General features: G+C 51.6%; 4 protein-coding genes across 4 annotated transcripts; 3 read left to right on the top strand and 1 right to left on the bottom strand.

The window, feature by feature from the left end:
- Positions 1-1,190: 1,190 nt before the first annotated feature.
- On the bottom strand, positions 1,191-4,504 carry STEHIDRAFT_77904 (uncharacterized protein). Its single transcript, XM_007303210.1, has 3 exons — positions 4,446-4,504; positions 4,149-4,394; positions 1,191-4,089 (listed from the first exon to the last, which is right to left on the bottom strand). Exons 2-3 carry the CDS (start codon positions 4,254-4,256, stop codon positions 1,570-1,572), a joined length of 2,628 nt encoding a protein of 875 aa, XP_007303272.1. The 5' UTR covers positions 4,257-4,394; positions 4,446-4,504; the 3' UTR covers positions 1,191-1,569.
- Positions 4,505-4,582: 78 nt separating this feature from the next.
- Positions 4,583-6,778, top strand: STEHIDRAFT_120828 (serine palmitoyltransferase). Its single transcript, XM_007303327.1, has 6 exons — positions 4,583-4,857; positions 4,920-5,190; positions 5,270-5,616; positions 5,678-5,785; positions 5,836-5,931; positions 6,001-6,778. Exons 1-6 carry the CDS (start codon positions 4,606-4,608, stop codon positions 6,562-6,564), a joined length of 1,638 nt encoding a protein of 545 aa, XP_007303389.1. The 5' UTR covers positions 4,583-4,605; the 3' UTR covers positions 6,565-6,778.
- A 47-nt stretch (positions 6,779-6,825) lies between these two features.
- STEHIDRAFT_138918 (cytochrome P450) lies at positions 6,826-12,583 on the top strand. Its single transcript, XM_007303326.1, has 18 exons — positions 6,826-6,937; positions 7,052-7,297; positions 7,346-7,568; positions 7,644-7,675; positions 7,915-8,050; positions 8,219-8,259; positions 8,367-8,421; positions 8,695-8,837; positions 8,999-9,148; positions 9,173-9,339; positions 9,415-9,462; positions 9,592-9,764; positions 10,461-10,698; positions 10,796-10,981; positions 11,104-11,299; positions 11,356-11,619; positions 11,682-12,069; positions 12,159-12,583. Exons 1-17 carry the CDS (start codon positions 6,905-6,907, stop codon positions 11,967-11,969), a joined length of 2,619 nt encoding a protein of 872 aa, XP_007303388.1. The 5' UTR covers positions 6,826-6,904; the 3' UTR covers positions 11,970-12,069; positions 12,159-12,583.
- A 1,397-nt stretch (positions 12,584-13,980) lies between these two features.
- On the top strand, positions 13,981-16,486 carry STEHIDRAFT_56780 (cytochrome P450; the record flags this gene model as incomplete). Its single annotated transcript, XM_007303196.1, has 13 exons — positions 13,981-14,107; positions 14,194-14,294; positions 14,397-14,532; positions 14,612-14,709; positions 14,781-14,962; positions 15,041-15,321; positions 15,399-15,598; positions 15,664-15,830; positions 15,904-16,005; positions 16,062-16,072; positions 16,132-16,156; positions 16,238-16,249; positions 16,309-16,486. 13 exons carry the CDS (start codon positions 13,981-13,983, stop codon positions 16,484-16,486), a joined length of 1,620 nt encoding a protein of 539 aa, XP_007303258.1.
- Between the last annotated feature and the right edge of the window lie 972 nt (positions 16,487-17,458).

The following is a 17,458-nucleotide window of genomic DNA, read 5'->3' as shown; positions in this document are numbered from 1 at the left end:
ATTTTCTTTGACGAAGAGAAGTCGATGCAAAGTGATGGATTGATACTGCCGGGAGACCCGAACAACATGCAAAGAACATCTGTATGTACCTATGACTATCGTCTTTCGACCACGGTAGTAATCGCAGGATTGAACTACAGTTTGGTTCTCAAAAAGCGAACAGTGTGGCACTGATGGCTTGAATATTGTCCAGAGGTAGGAGTGAAACTGAACGGGGACGTCAATTCCTTGAAGAGTAGGATACGTAACTGCGAGGCAAACAAAACACATACATCCATGGAAAGAACGGAAGCATGCTCAACCGTGTCAGATGAACTGCTCATGCGATGTACCGCATAATGGAAACCCACTCAAAGTGGTCCACGGTAGCCATCACCGATCTTTCCATCCGCTGTTGTCTCCCAAGGGCTGCAAGGTGAAGCAACTAGTTCTACGAATCTGGCCATGCTTTCTGTACACAGTGACCCAAATAGAGCGACGCGGGGCCCATAAACTTTCGCAGCCGGGAATCACGAGCAAGCATAAATGAACTTCTCGACCTTGTGACAAGGCGATTGACGACTCTAAGTCGACGTCCTCCGCTGAGGCAGACAGGCCCGATGGAGGTCAAAACACAAGGCGTAACATTACACACATACTGGACAATGTGCTGCTTCCAAATCGGATCTTGAAGTTCGTAGCTTTGAGTAACGGTGTCATTCATTTGGTCTACGATGACTGTTCCATGTAGGTGAGGCCTGGAAGCCGGTTATGTTGGGAACGAGCTGAGGCCGTTTTACCAAATCAGAGACCAAGTAAACCGTGATTTTCTCACTGTACAGCTCCGCAAAGTCGTAATGCCAGGTGAGGACGTAGACATTGAAGAGTATTGAGTCGAAGCTGGAGAGGACAAGTATGCTGCGGTGGGGTGGATGCTGGCGGATGTTCAAGTTCAAGAGTTTTTGCGCGACGCGTTCAGTTGGCTGACGGAGAACCCGTAATTTGGCGCCACTACCGCCACCGCCACCTTCAACAAGTATATGTAATCGCTGCACAATTGCGGGGGTGCAGCATCTCTTCTGACGTCTGACAAAAGTAGGCGTATTGTGTTTTTGCAGAATGACTTCAGAGGATTTACATCAAGAACTATACACATAGGATATCGAACCAACGAGCATTGAGCCAACAAGATGGTTAAGAAAGCCACTTCGGCCGTCCGTGATACTCCTGCTTTGCAAAGTCGCGAGCGTAGTAGATAAGATACAAGAAGGCGTCAACAGAAGGCTCGTATGGGGAATCCTGGCAGTGGGTAGCACAAGCAACGAATTTAACAGATGGTGCCACAAATACAATATGAGGGGGCGAGCACCGACAACAAACGGCAACCAAACAAAACATCATCAAAATTCGTTAAATCAGTAAGCATAAGTACGTCAGTACTCCGTAAAACTAATCAAGAACAGGACATAGTAAGCCTCCAAAAAGCTGACCTCCGCCTCCTAATCAAAATCGTGTCGCATCTTACGAAATCCGAAGTCATCCACGTCGGCAGAATTCCCCTCCTCAAACGGCGCGCACAGAAAAACAGTCCTACTTATCCTGATCGAAAAACGCGACCAGATCTCCCACAGGTACCTTCTTCTTCCCCACCAAATCCTTAACCCCCGATTTCCTACTCAAACTCTCCAACGCCTTCGCCCTCCTCTCCTGTTTCCTCACCAACAACGGATCCACGAACTTACCATCTCCTCTCCCCGATGGTGTCGTTGGCACGCTCTCGATCCCACCACCAAAACCACCACCGCTGATACCCAGCCCGACGTTCAGGCGTTCTGTGGATTTCGAGCGCACGCGGGGTCTGAGGGGAGTGATGGGTGATGGAGCGGCCATGGAAGGTGGTGAAGAGACGGTTCCGGCGGAGAGGTTGAGCGTGCTGTAGCCTGCTATGGGACCGTAGGATGACTGAGCGCGGATGCGAGAACTAGAGGGTGACGTTTTCTGGTTCGAAACACCTTCCGTATCGCTCACGGCTAACAAATCTCCCGCCCCGCTGCCATTGCCGTTGGAAGAAGCCTGAGCCTGCGCCCTCGAGAACTTCAAACTCCTCGACGCAGACTTTCCGATCGTCTCGTCGTACGCATCATCCCTCTCGTCATCCTCAGACACATACGTCCCACTCAAACTTTGCGAATCAGACAACTCGTCTGCATGGATAGGACCAGGTGAAGCGGTGAACGGATCGCCGGCGCTGTCTGAGATATCGGATTCCCGACGTTTCGTGAGTGGAGCGCCGAGAGCGACCGTGTATCGTTTTCGAGGCGTTGGGCTGACACTCGACGGCCGTGGAGGTTGGGGAGGTTGTTGGAGTCTGTTGTTGGTGCTATTATTGTTATTGTTATTACCGGTGATGTTCGTGGTGACAGCGGCGGTGCTACTCCCACCACTGCCTACGGGTGTCGGGCTCGGAGATGCAGCAGGTGGCGACATCGATCTCGGGAGACCAGACGCCGTAGCGAGAGAGTACGAGTTCGTTGGAAGACCGGAGACAGAGACGGGTCGGTTACGAGAGGCGGTGTTGAGGGAGGATGGTGGGGAGTTGGTGGGCGAGAACATGCCTTGGTTGAGGATGACGCTGTCGGGTGGCGTGGCATAGTCGCCTGTAGGGTATGGGAGGCGACTCCGGGGAGTGTTGGAATGCGAGGTGACGCCAGCGGGGACGAAAGGCGGGCTACGAGTGTCAGACTCGCGCCGAGAGAGGGATGGCGTTCGAGATTGGGATTGGGTAGGGATGGGTTGGGCGGTTACGGGGATAGCCGTACTAGAAACGACGCGGGGATGTGAGGTTGTTGTGACAGGTGTTGGAGCGGGGGTTTGACCGTGAACGACGATGGTGGAGTTAGTCGGCGGTGCGGATGAGACTGGGGCGGAAGACCGTGAAGGTCCAGAAGAGAGGTTGGAGGGGGCCGTAGCCATCTTTGCCATTTCTCGGCCAAGCTCGCCGATCCGACCTTGCAACTCAACCATTTCATCCCTAATCTCGCTTATGGCCTGATCGGGAGAAGTCTCGTCCTCGCCTTCAGCGGCTTTCTTCTCCTCCTTCTCCACCAACCACCGTTCTACGTCGCTCATACGGTCCTCCAGAGCCCGAACATGGCTGACCGTCCACTTCTCCAATTTCTCGAATCGTTTGGCGATGGTGAGGAGGGTAGTGGGGACGTCGAGAGTACCTTGAGAGTTGAATTGGGCGTAGAACGGAGGTTGTTCTCTGGACGGTGATGCAGGTTGTCCGTCTTGCGGCCGGGCTGGTGAAGGGGCGAGACTGGGTGGGAGGCTCATAGTACGCTCAGCGCCGGGTGGCGTGGACGGGACGGGAGACGACGACATAGGCCTGCGGGGAGGAGGGAGAGGAGCAGCGAGGTTGAAGAATGCCGGATCGTTGAACTTGGCATCGCTCGACGCAGGCCACTCATTCAACGACTCTTTCGCCCTCACCTTCTCCTTCTGTTTCGCCATCTTCTTCTCCTGCTTCTCCTTCTCCTTTGTCTCCTGAATGACCTGTTGGGCAGGCGTGAGCTCTTTCGTAGGAGTCAACCTGCTCTTCGCGGCTATCCACCAACTCGGAACACCACTCTTCTGCGAGGCAGATGGAGAGGGCGGATCGGGCATTGCTGCAGGCATGGTCTGTGCGCGTGTAGGCGATCCGCGAGGCGGGATCTCGAACATAGCCATGACTCTCTCCTCCATCATCCTCCGCTCCTCCGCTTCTTGGATCAATATCCTCTCAGCCTCCCTCCTACTTCGATCTCTCTCACGTTCCGCTTCGGCCTCGAGTTCGGCGTCGGTGGGCATGTGGCCTGAGCGTGGTGATTGTATGTTGTTGACGAGGGTGCCCATGCGTTGGGCGAAGGTGGAGGCGAGATTCGTTACGGAGGCGCCGGGTGATTGTGTTGTTTGACCCCAGGGGGCATCTTCGTCGTCTTCGTCGTCGGAATCATCTGAGCCATCTTCACTTCCACCGCGTCCAGGGCTGCCAGTTGCAGAGGTAAAGCTGTGCCGCAGAGGAGATGGGGGTCGGAGGGCTTGTTGGCTGTTGCCGAAGACGGGTTCGGGCTACGTTATGATATTAGTGTAAGGCCGATCTGAGGAACACGAGGATAGAATATATGTACGAGGTTAAGATTGGCCGGAGGTGGCAAGGAGGGAGAAGTCATACGCCTCTGCTGTTTCTGGCTCAGAGGCGCGTTCGTGATCGATACTGCAGAATGAGGAGAAGCCATCGCTGGCGACTACGAAGCGTTCGAAATAGTACAGAACGATGGTACAGATTATTCTTGGAGCTTGATGTTTACCCGTAGACGAAGACGTTTACCGCCCGAAGAGGCAGTGTGACTTCGGACCTACAAGCCCAAGACGAACTACAACGATTATCTGTATTATTTCGTGGTAGTACAAAAGTACAGACTCACCTGCGTCCCCGTACTTACCTGGTTCGTCCTGGTCGTTAACAAAAAGGGCGTGGAAGCATAGAAGCCTCGTTCGCACAGGCTCCCAAAGTCGAACACTCTTATCCCGGCAACTCCCGGTTCGTCTTCACCGCCGACCACGACGAGCAAAAGCCTGCCCAAGATGGATAGCGCGTCGGCCCAGCTTCAGCCTCTGTTCAACTATCTCACATACTCTCTTTCTAACTTGGAGACTAACTTCTATAAGATTCCTGGTTCTCACGTCGTCGCCCGCTATGTCAAGTCGTCGTACCGTAACGATCCTGGCCGTAGTCTCCTCGAGCTCATTCTAGTCATATTCGCTATCCGCACGCTCTTACAGGCTAGGACGCGTTCGGAAACTGGAACGAAACACTTCATCCAGTTTTCTGAGAAGGTCTGTGGTTCAAAGTCTATGGATACGACTTACATTGCTCATAGCAGGGACCCACATTCTAGGAAGTCGATGAGCTTGTGGATGAATGGATTCCGGAGCCTTTGGGAGCAGCGCTCTCCCCTGAAGAGGAGAATGAACTTGCTTCTATCCCCGTCATCGTTGGTGCGAATGGTCCTAAGCCTAAACTCGCCAGCGGCAAGCAGGTCACCAACCTCGCGAGCTACAATTTCACCGGTCTCGCTGGCAACGAAACCATCAAAGAGCGTGCCATCGACGTCCTGCGCAAGTATGGTGTGGGCAGTTGTGGGCCTCCCGGATTCTACGGTACTGTCGGTACGTGTTCCACTCTGTGCTCTGGCGATGTCCTCGACGGCGTCCGGCAGTTGTGCTGAGCTCATACCCGCTTTGTCAGACATACACATGGATCTGGAGCGCGATATTGCCGACTTTTTGGGAACCGAAGCTTCTATCCTCTACTCCCAGGACTTTTCGACCATCTCCTCCGTTATTCCGGCTTTCTCCAAACGTGGAGATGTCATCGTCGCTGACCGTGGTGTCAAGTTCGCCATCCAGAAGGGTCTCCAGATCTCCCGTTCGACTATCCGTTGGTACGACCATAATGACCTCAAGAGTCTCGAGGAGGTTCTTGAGAGTGTCGACAAGGAGCGCAGGAAGAAGAGGTGGCCTCTGACACGTCGGTTCATCGTTACCGAGGGCATCTTCGAGCAGGATGGCGCAATGACTGACTTGCCTAAGATCGTACGTCTATCACTTGTCCGATATGTCTGCCCGAGTCTCATTTCTGACATTAACTTCTTAGATCGAGCTGAAGAAGAAGTACAAGTACCGTTTGATCTTGGACGAAGGTATCTCCTTCGGTACTGTTGGAAGGACCGGCCGTGGCTTGACTGAGCTCTACAACGTCCCTGTACGTCCCTTACTGGTACTGCCGTTCACTTGATACTGATATTATCTCAGGCGACCGAGGTTGACATGCTGGTTGGTTCCGTCGCTAATGGTCTTCACGCCTCTGGAGGTTTCTGTGCAGGTGCCACCCACGTTGTCGAACATCAGGTTCGTACTCTCTTCCCCTCCGACTCCATCGCAAATAGAACTTATACTGACCCCGATATTCCTTCACAGCGCATCAACGGTACTTCCTTCGTCTTCTCCGCCGCCACGCCCGCGCTCCTTGCCGCGAGCGGTTCCGAAGCCATCTCCATCCTACGCAACACCCCCTCTATCCTCTCTACCCTGCACGAAAACATTCGGACCATCCGCTCCGTTCTCGAGCGCATCGATCTCATCTCCGTCCCCTCACACGCCGCCAGCCCCATAATCCTCTTCACCATCCGCACCCCAGCCGAACTCGCCTCCTCCTCGTCCTCCAGCACCCTCGCGCTCCCCACCGCCTCGCACCACGGACCCGGAAAACACTCCCATTCGAACCCTACGTCCGTCCAGCCCCGCGATGCGCCCGAGTTCGATATCGAAGCTGAGGAGAGGTTATGTCAGGAGGTCGTGGATGAGTGCATGGCACAGGGGGTGTGGATTAATAGGGCGAAGAGGTTGAGGGGGCAGGAGTGGTTGGAGTGTAGGCCTAGTGTGAAGATCTGTGTTACGGCCGGGTTGAGCAGGAAGGAGTGTGAGAAGGCGGCGGGGGTGATCAAGGCGGCGGTTGTTAAGGTTTTGGGCAGGAGGCGGTGAGTGGTGGGAGGCTTGTGTATACCCGATCGACCTAGTAGGATCTCGAGCTTGAGTTTCTTTTTGGTTACTCGTTATTAGACGTATGTTATTTTAGTTGGCTGATTAATTGTTGATATGACCTCGTTTTGACGAGTGTCCTCTTAGCCGAACTGCCTTTGAGAATGAACACCCTGGACCATGACACCGAAAATGTCGTTGAAGGTCTATCTAAACGCCCTCGTAACTCTACTTTGACCACTGCACATATCCTTGGCTTTATAGAGTCGCTTTATCCTTCACTTCTTCGGAGATCGGAGCAGGAGCGAATATCCATGATGCTGTCGTCCTGGACGCAGCTGAAATGGAGGATGGCCGCCGCCATGGGCCGTTGTTGGTGGGTTTACATTGCGCGGATACATCACCAGCACGCATTGAGCTCGTCGGATGAGCCGGTCATACCTAGCGCTTGTCGTGCACTCTGTCCACCTTCCGGTGCATATACTTACAGCGTTCTCATTGGCTTGACGACGTCCACTCATGCCTCCTTGCTCGATCGGTGGCATCCACTCTGCTGCTCACCTTCGTTCAAACGTGGACAACGCTCCAGCGGCCACAGCTCTTTCGCTTGAACCAGACTGAGACGCGATCTAACATATTCACGCATCGGCTACATTGTCCGGGGCTGTCCAGCACCGACGTCAGTCCCCTCTTGCGAGCCACCTACATTATCTGTCCGGATCATGAGAAGCATGAGGTCGGTTGGTCCGTTGATAATCTGCTGACCGCAGTCCGTTTTCTGTAGATGGGATGCCACCAACTCCTGGAGCTCAAGTCTTACAAGGGCATTGTTTCCTTTGACTTTGACTGGCACCCTCAGACGAGGAAAATTATGGCTGGATTATCTCTGTTGCTCACGGCCTTTTTGTTGCTCTTGTTGTCCGCGTTCATCAAGAATATCGTGACTTACCTTCGTCGCCGAACGTTGAAGGACTTGCGGGGTCCCCCGTCTACTTCATTCTGGCTTGGTACGTCCCCCCATCTCGTACTCTTGATTACCATTTATTTTGGTTCCTGATTTCTTCTCCCGTTCGCCGTCGTAGGCAACGAGAAGGATGTCCGCTATCAGAATGAAGTGGGTGATGTCTAGTCTCGTACCAAACGGTGGATATAACCGTTTGGTACGAGACTAGGTGATGTCGAGTTTAAGTGGCTTCGCGAGTATGGGATGGCCTGGCATTCGACGGGCGTCATGGGTGTAAGTTTCTGACTATGATCCATTCTCACCTTCATCACTTATGATGAGCTCCTTGCGCACTGCGAATCCTCTTCTTTCTTTCTGCTTTCGGTATGGGCGGACGATCGTGTTTGCAGGAGGAAGACCTTACCCTCGCAGATCCTAAGGCCATGCAGCACATCCTCCATGTATCAGGATACAACTATCCCAAACGCAAGGATATGAGGGCTCTAGTGAGGCTTATCACAGGCGATGGGATCATTTGGACAGAGGGTGTGTACTTTCCGAATAGATTCCTTTGTTTTATGTGATCTTAGTTTGTTCATGCGCCTGTCTATGTGGTCCCATTTCTACAGGGGAGGACCATCGTCGCCACAGGAAGGTTATGAACCCTGCGTTTGTCACAGCCCAATTAAAAGGCTTTCTACCTCTGTTCCACAGAACTACGGAAAAGGTCTAGCATTCTTCGTCTCCCTCATTCTGTGTGTCCCTGATACTCATTCTATGTACGCAGCTGACGCAGAATTGGAAGGATGAGGAAATCGCGACCGACCCTAATGGTTCCCCTACCATAGAGATCACGAAATAGATGTCCCATACGACGCTCGATGTTATCGGCGAAGCGGGCTTCAACTACAACTTCGGTGCGCTTGACAATTCGGGCAGTGCTCTCTCGGCCGTATATAAGAATCTTTTGTGAGCCTCACATCTCGTACTACAGTACTTCCTCCTTTACATCGACATCGCAGGCTGACCGGTGATTCGTGTCCATCCATCATCTAGCATCGACTCTAATCTCTACCCCTCTAAACTCGACATTGCTTTCAAGGCTACATGGCATTATATTCCTGAGCCTATCCTGCACCTCTTTCGCTATCTTCCGAGAAGAGAATACACACGCTTCCGACATTATCTAGACTTCATTAGGAACATGGCCAGGGATATCATAGGGAAGGGCGAAGAGGCGGGGAATCGGAAGGATATTATCAGTATTCTTCTGAGGGCGAATCGCTCAGAGAACCCGAACACAAGGTTGACGGATATAGAGGTCGTGGACCAGGTGTGTGAGTGGCAGGTTTTACTCCGCTTTCCAAGTTGTAGACAAGTTGCGCTAAGGACTTCACTATCTAAATAACGACGCTGTTGCTGGCGGGCCATGATACCACTGCGACGTCCCTCACTTGGATCTTTTGGGAGTTCGCGAAACATCCTGAGTGTCAGATTCAAATCCGCGAAGAGATCGCCGTCGCCAGGGCAGGGGCCACCGCTCGTGGTGATAGTGACTTGAGCATAGCCGACCTCGAAGGCCTCACTCTGCTTCAAGCCGCGCTGAAGGTATCTTCGTCCCACCTGAGAAGCCGTGGTGACCTGGTACGACCTTGGTCTGGTTTCTAGGAAGGGTTACGTTTGCATCCAATCGCCGGTGCTTTGGTCCGCACGGCGGGTGGAGACGACGTGATTCCGCTTGCATACCCCATCACTACGAAGTCTGGGGAGCAAATCTCCGCGATCCCCATCAGTAAAGGGCAAAACATACAACTCTCCATCCATGCCTACAACAGGTAAGCCTGCAATACATGTGGCACTCACAGAAATGTGTCTTTCTTGGCCTGAACTGACACTATATTACTACGTAGATCACCGCAAGTATGGGGAGACGATGTAGATATATTCAAGCCCGAACGGTTCCTCAACAAAGATAACATATACTACTCATTTCCCCCGCCACAATGTGACTGGCAGCTGGAGATTCTCGTGAGCTTCCGTGGCATGCTTACTTCCATACGAAACACTTACATTTGACGAATCGACAGCGTTCTTGAAATGCAAACCATACTCGCCGGTCTCCTCGAAAATTTCCACTTCGCCCTGCCCGATAACGCCAAGGAGATGCAAATTCTGCGCAAGCCTGCTGGGGTTATGTTGCCGATGGTAAAGGATCATTTGGAGCTGCCAGTGGGGTCATGGATGGGCTTGAAGGTGACGAGTGTGCAGTAACGTCATTGCAAAGTATCATACTGTAAGACTGTGTTCAAGGACTATATACTATACATGTTCGTCAATCTGACAGAGAGACGGTCAGCATAAGTATATCACTGCAAAATCGGCGACTCAGTGGTGTCATGATAGATGGGCCAGAGAGATTGCATAGTTCCACTATGGACATCTGGTCTACTATACTTACTCACCTTACTGTTCCACAATATTTGTTGCCCTTTCGATCAGCGCGACGTTCGATATCCGAGAGGAATGTGAGGCATGACTTCACGATCACTAGAGGCGCCACCTGGACCCGATTATTTATAGCAGGGATAAGGTGCAGCCATAAATCTTGTATTTATTAGACATGGTAAGGACCGCATCTCGCGCCTGAGAATGTGGTATAACAATGAGACTTATCTCATTCACCTCTGTGGTACTTAAATATTTGGGTGCCCCGAGTGTCTGTCTGTGATTGGTGAGAGACGGATGTGGCGTTTTGGTGGCGTTTCTCGCCAAAGTTCTGGTCCTACGCAAAGCTCCGAGCGCCGTCACAGCCGACCTCGCCGCCTTTGTCCCCAAATCGCGACCACCGCCGCGCCCACCACGCTCTGCAAGCTGCATGAAATCCTGGTATACCTCATGCCTCTTACCATTGACGTTTTCTGCAACCAGTGACTGACTCTTGTAACTCGTTTGACAGTCACCATGCCCTCTCTCCTCGACATGCCCAACGAGCTCGTCTTGATGATCGCGGAATCGTTCGATTATCGAAGCACCTTCAGCCGTCCGTCAGACGACATCGTCGCTCTTTCTACTGTCTGTAAGAAATTGCGCGAAATTACAGCATCGTTATGGCGTCGAGTCTCGCGCCGCTTGTCAGTGCCGGCTTGCGAAGCCACCCTGGCAGATTATAGCCTCTGCCCCAATGCTGCGACAGTGTGCGCACACGAAAAGGATCTCGATGGGTTCTTGCGCTCAATATCGTATCTGCGTCTGCTATTGCCCGCACCACACCTTTTCTTTGCATATCGACAGGATCGTTCAGGTCAAGAACGTCCACTCCAATATTGTCCTTATTGCACGCGTCTCGCAGCCCATATCTTTAACCTCCAACGCGAACAGTTATTATATATTCCCCTACGGGGACTCTGGATTTCACTTCCCCACCATGATGTGTCCAAACAACACCCAGGCACCGATGTCGCGTGCAGAGACTTCCTCGTACGGTTAACAAGTATCTCTTCCCTGCGGCATATCTACATAGTGGAACACCTTGATTACAAGGATCGATCGCACGCAGACTTTGAGACATCGTCATTGTTTTGTCCGACAATCCCCGCTAGGTTGCCTGTGGAGCTCCTGGTAGTCGGGGACCGCTTTCCATCTCGCAGACTTGATGCGTATCATGAAATCATCCCTAATCTGCGGAAGCTCTGCAGCAATGGAGCGCGCATGACGACATTCCCAGGGAAATGGAGGCAGTCGTTACACACGCTAAACCTGAATAACTGGAAGCGCGTCTTTCAATCTCTTGCTCAGGTACTTTTTAATCCAATCTACGCACTTTCTCGCACAGTACTGACAGTATATTTGAGTCTTTCCCTTGGCCTAAGGTCGACGGTTTTAATCTCGACATACCTGAAGATGATATTCTCGCGACTTCTGGCTGTCGTGCTATCCATGTGGACTTCGAGCTTTGCCAAATCTACCTTGGCTTTCTCAACAGTCCAGATACAGTATTTCGTTTACTTGCCCCCCGGCTACCACGAATCATGTCGCCAGTGAAGAATTTAACCTTATTTATGGGGTGCCAACGTGGACACATTCGTAGCAAGGTTGGGATGTCACTTGTTAACGTGGTAGGTGTTTATATCTTTCTTCAGTCAATATAGTTATTCTCTCTGACCACTATGCACTGCAGATGGCTCTCGAATCAATATTACCACAACTTCCATGTCTCATACAGCTGGAAATAGACCTCGATGGCTCTTCCTTGGTGAGAGCCATCGCTCCATTCCGTTTGAAGCAATACACGAACTCGATGGCATCTGTGTCTCCGAAGCTACGATGTATCAGGATGCACCTCTTCCTGGTGAAGCCAGACAATAAACCGCTGGAACGTGGTATGGGCTTCCTGTGTCTTTTCGGGAGGTTCGAGGTCCAACGACGCGATGGATGCGTTTCGGTCGAGGAAGTATGTGCGGTTTGATTGAGTAAATTGCACCCCATGCCATATTTCTTGCTTTTGTTTTCGTAGATGGAGATAGGAGAGAGTCTTCGCATGGTGAGAGGTCTTGGGTGACTTACTGGTGAGAATGAAGGCGGTCTTCTTCTATTCTCGCTCCGCTGTGTCCGCACGATCAGTACAGCTTAAACTCACCTTAATCATCTTCTATAGCGTACCAGCACTTCCTTCTTCGTCTTCTCGCCGCCACGCTTATCCTCCTCGACGCCAGAGGCTCCGAAACTATCTCCATCCTACACAACACCCCCTCTATCCTCTCCACCCTGTACAAAAGCATCCGGACCATTCGTACCGTCCTCGACCGCATCGATCTCATTCTACACGCCACTAGCCCTACAGAATTCTTCACCATCAGTACCCCAGCCTCCCTGGCCTCCCTCGCCGCCGCCTCCTCTTCCCCCAGCACCCTCGCGCGCCCCACCGCCTCGCACCACGGACAGGGAAACCGCCCCCATTCGAACCCCCCGTCCGTCCAGCCCCGAGATGCGCTCAAGCTCGATATCGAAGTTGAGGACAGGTTGTGTCAGGGGTTCGTGGATGAGTGTATGAGGTGGGGGCTTTGGATCGATAGGGCGAAGAGATTGAGGGGGAGGAGTTGTTGGAGTGCAGGCCGAGTGTGAAGGTTTGTGCTACGGCGGAGCTGAGTAGGAAGGAGTGTGAGAAGGCGGCGGGGGTGATCGAGGCGGCTTGTCCCAAAGCTTCTGTGAAGGAGACGGTAAGTGGTGGGAGGCTGCTGGTTACCCGATTTACTCAGTAGAGGTTTCGAGCTTGAGTCTTCCCGTTATCAAATGCATGATATTCACATGCTGACTGGCCATTGGCATGACCTTGCTTTGATGCGTGTCATTCTAGCCGGATTTCCTTCGATGAAGGTCACATTGGACTGGAAGAATGAAATCAAAGTTGGATCTGAATAGTCTGAAGCTTCAAGCCGCGGTTCTGCACCCAGGCATCTTATTCCACTCTGGTAGCTCGATGACGTCTTGATTGAGAAATCATGCTCAAGGCTGAAATCAAGCGAGTCGTCAGCTCGATGCGTTGACCTCCATCGAGTCCGCATGGCTCAGTGGACAGATTTAGACGCCTCCATCGTCTGTGCTCCACAGCCTGGGCTGCCCTTTCGTTGCTGCTCGTGGCCGTCAGCTGTGCAGGTTCTACATGGCTTTGTTTGAGCAGTGGCACACGTTTTAGCCCTCATAGGGTCGCGTTATGCTTCAGCTCTTCGAAGACCGGAGCCATCGGGACAGCCTCTGTACTTTTTCCAGTACGGTTTCAACATCTGGGCAGCATTCATGTTGTCGGTGTCATACCACAGCTCTCTCAATGGACCGGCCCGAAATGTTGTCGATAATCACGGAACGACGACCGTGGTCGAATGAGGAAGGTCATGGGTGCAGCTGTTGTTTGTGTCTCACGACCACGGTGGTATGATGACCTCTCTCGATGAAAGCAAACATGGTTCGATGCGTGCAACACAACACATGCACAGCCAATCGCGCTCCAACGATTTGCCTTGATTTCAATACACACCCGTGGCATAGATGGAGTTGCGTACAATATCGCTGTTTCCGTTGCGATGTTGTACCTCATACAACCGCCCACGCCGAAGTCCCTACGTCCCTCCCTCGGCATGCATGGACTTTTCCTCCGTAACGGTACGCCCTCTGGGTTCATATCTCCTCAAAATCTCACACAAATTCATTTTGGCTCTGTTAGTGTAGATCGAGGCTACCCTTCGTCCTCGCGTTCGGCGATATCCTTGTCGTTCCCATAGGAAGAGGGTTCTGATCATGAGAAGAATGTTGTTGTTTGTTCCGTCGGTGTCGTGCTTACGCGTCCGTCTTACGATTCCAATACGATTCGGCCCTATGGAGTCTGTAGTTGGTATTAAATACTCTTGCTCAGGCCGTTTGGTGTCATTGTTCCCTTTCGCTCTGACCAGTACCCTTATACGAGGAGCACTATGGCGGCGGATATGTCTCTGTTGCTCAAGGGCTCATCGCTGCTTTTGTTGTTTGCGCTCGTCAGGACTGCTGTGACTTATCTTCGTCGTCGAACGCTCAAGGACTTGCAAGGCCCTCCGACTACTTCATTCTGGCTCGGTTTGTCTTCCCACCACATCGCGTTTCGATATTCTCGATTCTCATAGTTTGGATCATCACTTCTCTTCGCCCGTTTGCTGTCGTAGGAAACGAGAAGGACGTCCGCTTTCAGAATGAAGTGGGCGACGTCGAGTTTAAGTGGCTTCGCCAGTACGGTACGGCCTGGCGGTCGACGGGCGTCATGGGGGTAAGTTCCTTACTATGACCTAATTTGGCCCTTGGGGCTATCAGCTTCTTGCACACCGCTAATCTTTGTTTTCTGTTCTGCACTATTCGACGATCACTTTAGGAAGAACACCTTACCATCGCTGATCCCAAGGCAATGCAATATGTCCTGCACACATCAGGATACCACTTTCCTAAGCGCAAGGACGTGAGGGCGATTGTGAGGTTTATCACTGGGGATGGAATCGTTTGGACGGAGGGTACGTACTCGCCGAACCCTTCTTCGTTATTGTCATGATCTGGCTTAGTTCGACCCTGAAAATGTGTTTGTGTACGTAGGCGAGGACCACCAACGCCACAGGAAGGTTATGAACCCTGCGTTCAGTTCTGCACAATTGAAGGGCTTTGTGACACTCTTCCATAGAGCTGCGGCAAAGGTTTGTCGCTCTCCACCCCATTTTGGCTTCGGAATATATGAACGTCTTCTGATGCAACGTATTCTATGCAGTTGACGCAGAAGTGGAAAGACGAGGCGATTGCGACCGATCCTAATGGCGCTCCCACCATAGACATCACGAAATGGATGTCCCGTATGACGCTCGACGTTATCGGTGAAGCAGGGTTCGATTACAACTTTGGCGCCCTTGACAACTCGGACAGCGCTCTCTCCGCCGTATACAAGAATCTCTTGTGAGTCTTCGCCTCAGACCTCCCGACGATTCTGTCAACATCTCTGCTGAAGGGTTGTCCAATGCATCCATGATCTAGCATCGACTCGACTCTCTATCCCTCCAAATTCGACATGGTCTTCAAGTCTACATGGCGCTACCTGCCGGAGCCTATCCTCCACCTCTTTCGTTACCTTCCAGGCCGTGAGTACACCCGCTTCAGGCATTATCTCGACTTTGTCAGGAAGACGGCCAGGGAGGTCGTCGAGAAAAGCGAGGAGACAGGCAACGGGAAGGATATCATCAGTATTCTTATGAGGGCGAACAACTCTGAGAACCCAAAGACGAAGTTGTCTGATGTTGAGGTTGTCGATCAAGTTTGTGAGTGTCATGCTTTCGTTACCTTGATCTATGTCATAAGAATTTATAGACGAGTTGCGCTAATATCACCTCAACAGCGACTTTGTTGCTGGCGGGCCACGATACCACCGCGGTTTCTATCACCTGGCTTCTTTGGGAGCTCGCGAAGCATCCTGAGTACCAGATCAAGATCCGCGAAGAGCTCGCCGCTGCCAGGGTAGAGGCCACTGCTCGTGGTGATAGCGACTTCAGCATAGCGGACCTTGAAGGACTCACCATGCTTCAGGCTGCATTAAAGGTATGCGGCCAACAATTTCATTTATCCTCGAGAACTGACGACGGTATGATACGTCCGACCTCCAGGAAGGAATGCGTTTGCATCCAATCGTCTGGACGTTGGTTCGCTCTGCAGGTAGAGACGATGTGATTCCGCTTGCATACCCCATCACTACGAATTCTGGGGGGCAAATTTCTGCCATCCCCGTCAGCAAAGGGCAAAACATCCAAATCTCTATCTGTACCTACAATAGGTAAGCACTGCTTGCTGCCACTGCGAAAATATCTCGAAAGACTGACTTAAATGGATGTCGTGTCAACGCGTAGGTTGCCACAAGTGTGGGGCGATGATGTGGACACGTTCAGACCGGAACGATTCCTTAACAAAGATAAAGATGGACAAGTGTCGGTCGGCGTCTACGCGAATTTGTGAGTTCCTGTTCTCGACCAATATTGGAACATGCACTGACGGCGGCATTTGGCAGGCTCAACTTTTGTAAGACTATCCTTCTCATGGTTCTTCAGTGATACGTTTTGGCTAATGTATTTCCATAGCTGGTGGTCTCCGCGGATGCATTGGGTAAGTTCATCTTACTAAGCCTGAGTCTGAGTGACACTGACTTACGGCGTCACACGCACATATGTCAATCACACTCGATAGTTGGAGATTCTCGTGAGTTATTCATAACATGATTACCCCATGCGAACTGCTCACGCTGAACGTGCCGACAGCGTCCTTGAAATGCAAACCATGCTCGCCGGTCTCATCGAGAACTTCCACTTCACCTTGCCTGACAACGCTAAAGAGATGCAGATTTTGCGCAAGCCCACTGGGCTTATGGTGCCAATGGTGAAGGATCATATGGAGCTTGGGTCATGGATGGGCTTGAAGGTGACGAGTGTGCGGTGAATCATTTGTAGGCATTAAGTACTGTACGATGTTCAAGTTGTAAGGATCGTTGTTCATCTTGCTCGTTCGGTGATGATGCGGAATTTATTCGATAACACAACGATAACGGATTGAATAGTGGTGTAGTAACGACGTACAGTACTAGTGACACAAAATATATGTCACTATGAGATCGGTGGATAAATTGATCAGGAGGCCCATCGTCGTTGGCACGCCAGCCTGCAATTTCGGTACGGATCTGTTAATGATGTGTCTTGGGTTGCTTTGTTCCTTTCCGGTGGTTGGCACAAACATGAACGCGTGGCGAGACACGCGTTGTCGACGCTTGGCCTCTAATCGATATCGGTCCGCTCCCGGGCCGCGCACATTATAAAGGTTGCACAGGCCAGGGTCCTTGCCACCGTTCGTCTCTCTGCTCCCCCAACTAGGGCTCCGACAAAAAGTCGGTTGTTAATAACAGCTGTAAAAAAGTGCTGTTAATAACTGTTTATAACTTGTTATTAACAACCCTCCCAATACACTGGTTTATAGAGCTGTAAAAAAGTGTAAGAAATCTGGACGTCCGGAGGAGTAGATCCGCGTTCAGGGAAGACACTTTCGAGTTCCTGATCACTCCCCGTCGTATTCCATCCTCTCGAACCCCTAACCCGACCTAGACAGACCTTTACCCGAACCGATTCCCACCTCCACAGTCCGAGTCCGTCTCCCTCGCCACCGTAGCTTAGTCTCGTCCACGTCCAAGATTAAGTACGGTGGGTATTTTCGTCAACGACCTCACATACCACGAGCGTATGTGTTGTAGAACTTGCTCCGAGGGTTCAAATAGTGATCAAAAGCGATCAAAAGGACTCTTAGTGCTCTGAAAGCCCTCCAGGCCAGTCGAAACTGGCAACACCTGGGGACAAAAATAATATTTAATTCGATTTAAATAATGTGTTTTTAACTGTTTTTAACACCTGTAAAAAAGTCCCT

The sequence above is a fragment of the Stereum hirsutum genome (genome assembly GCF_000264905.1).
Source record: "Stereum hirsutum FP-91666 SS1 unplaced genomic scaffold STEHIscaffold_6, whole genome shotgun sequence".
Lineage (NCBI taxonomy): Eukaryota > Fungi > Basidiomycota > Agaricomycetes > Russulales > Stereaceae > Stereum > Stereum hirsutum.
This window is presented reverse-complemented; position numbering and strand designations above follow the sequence as displayed.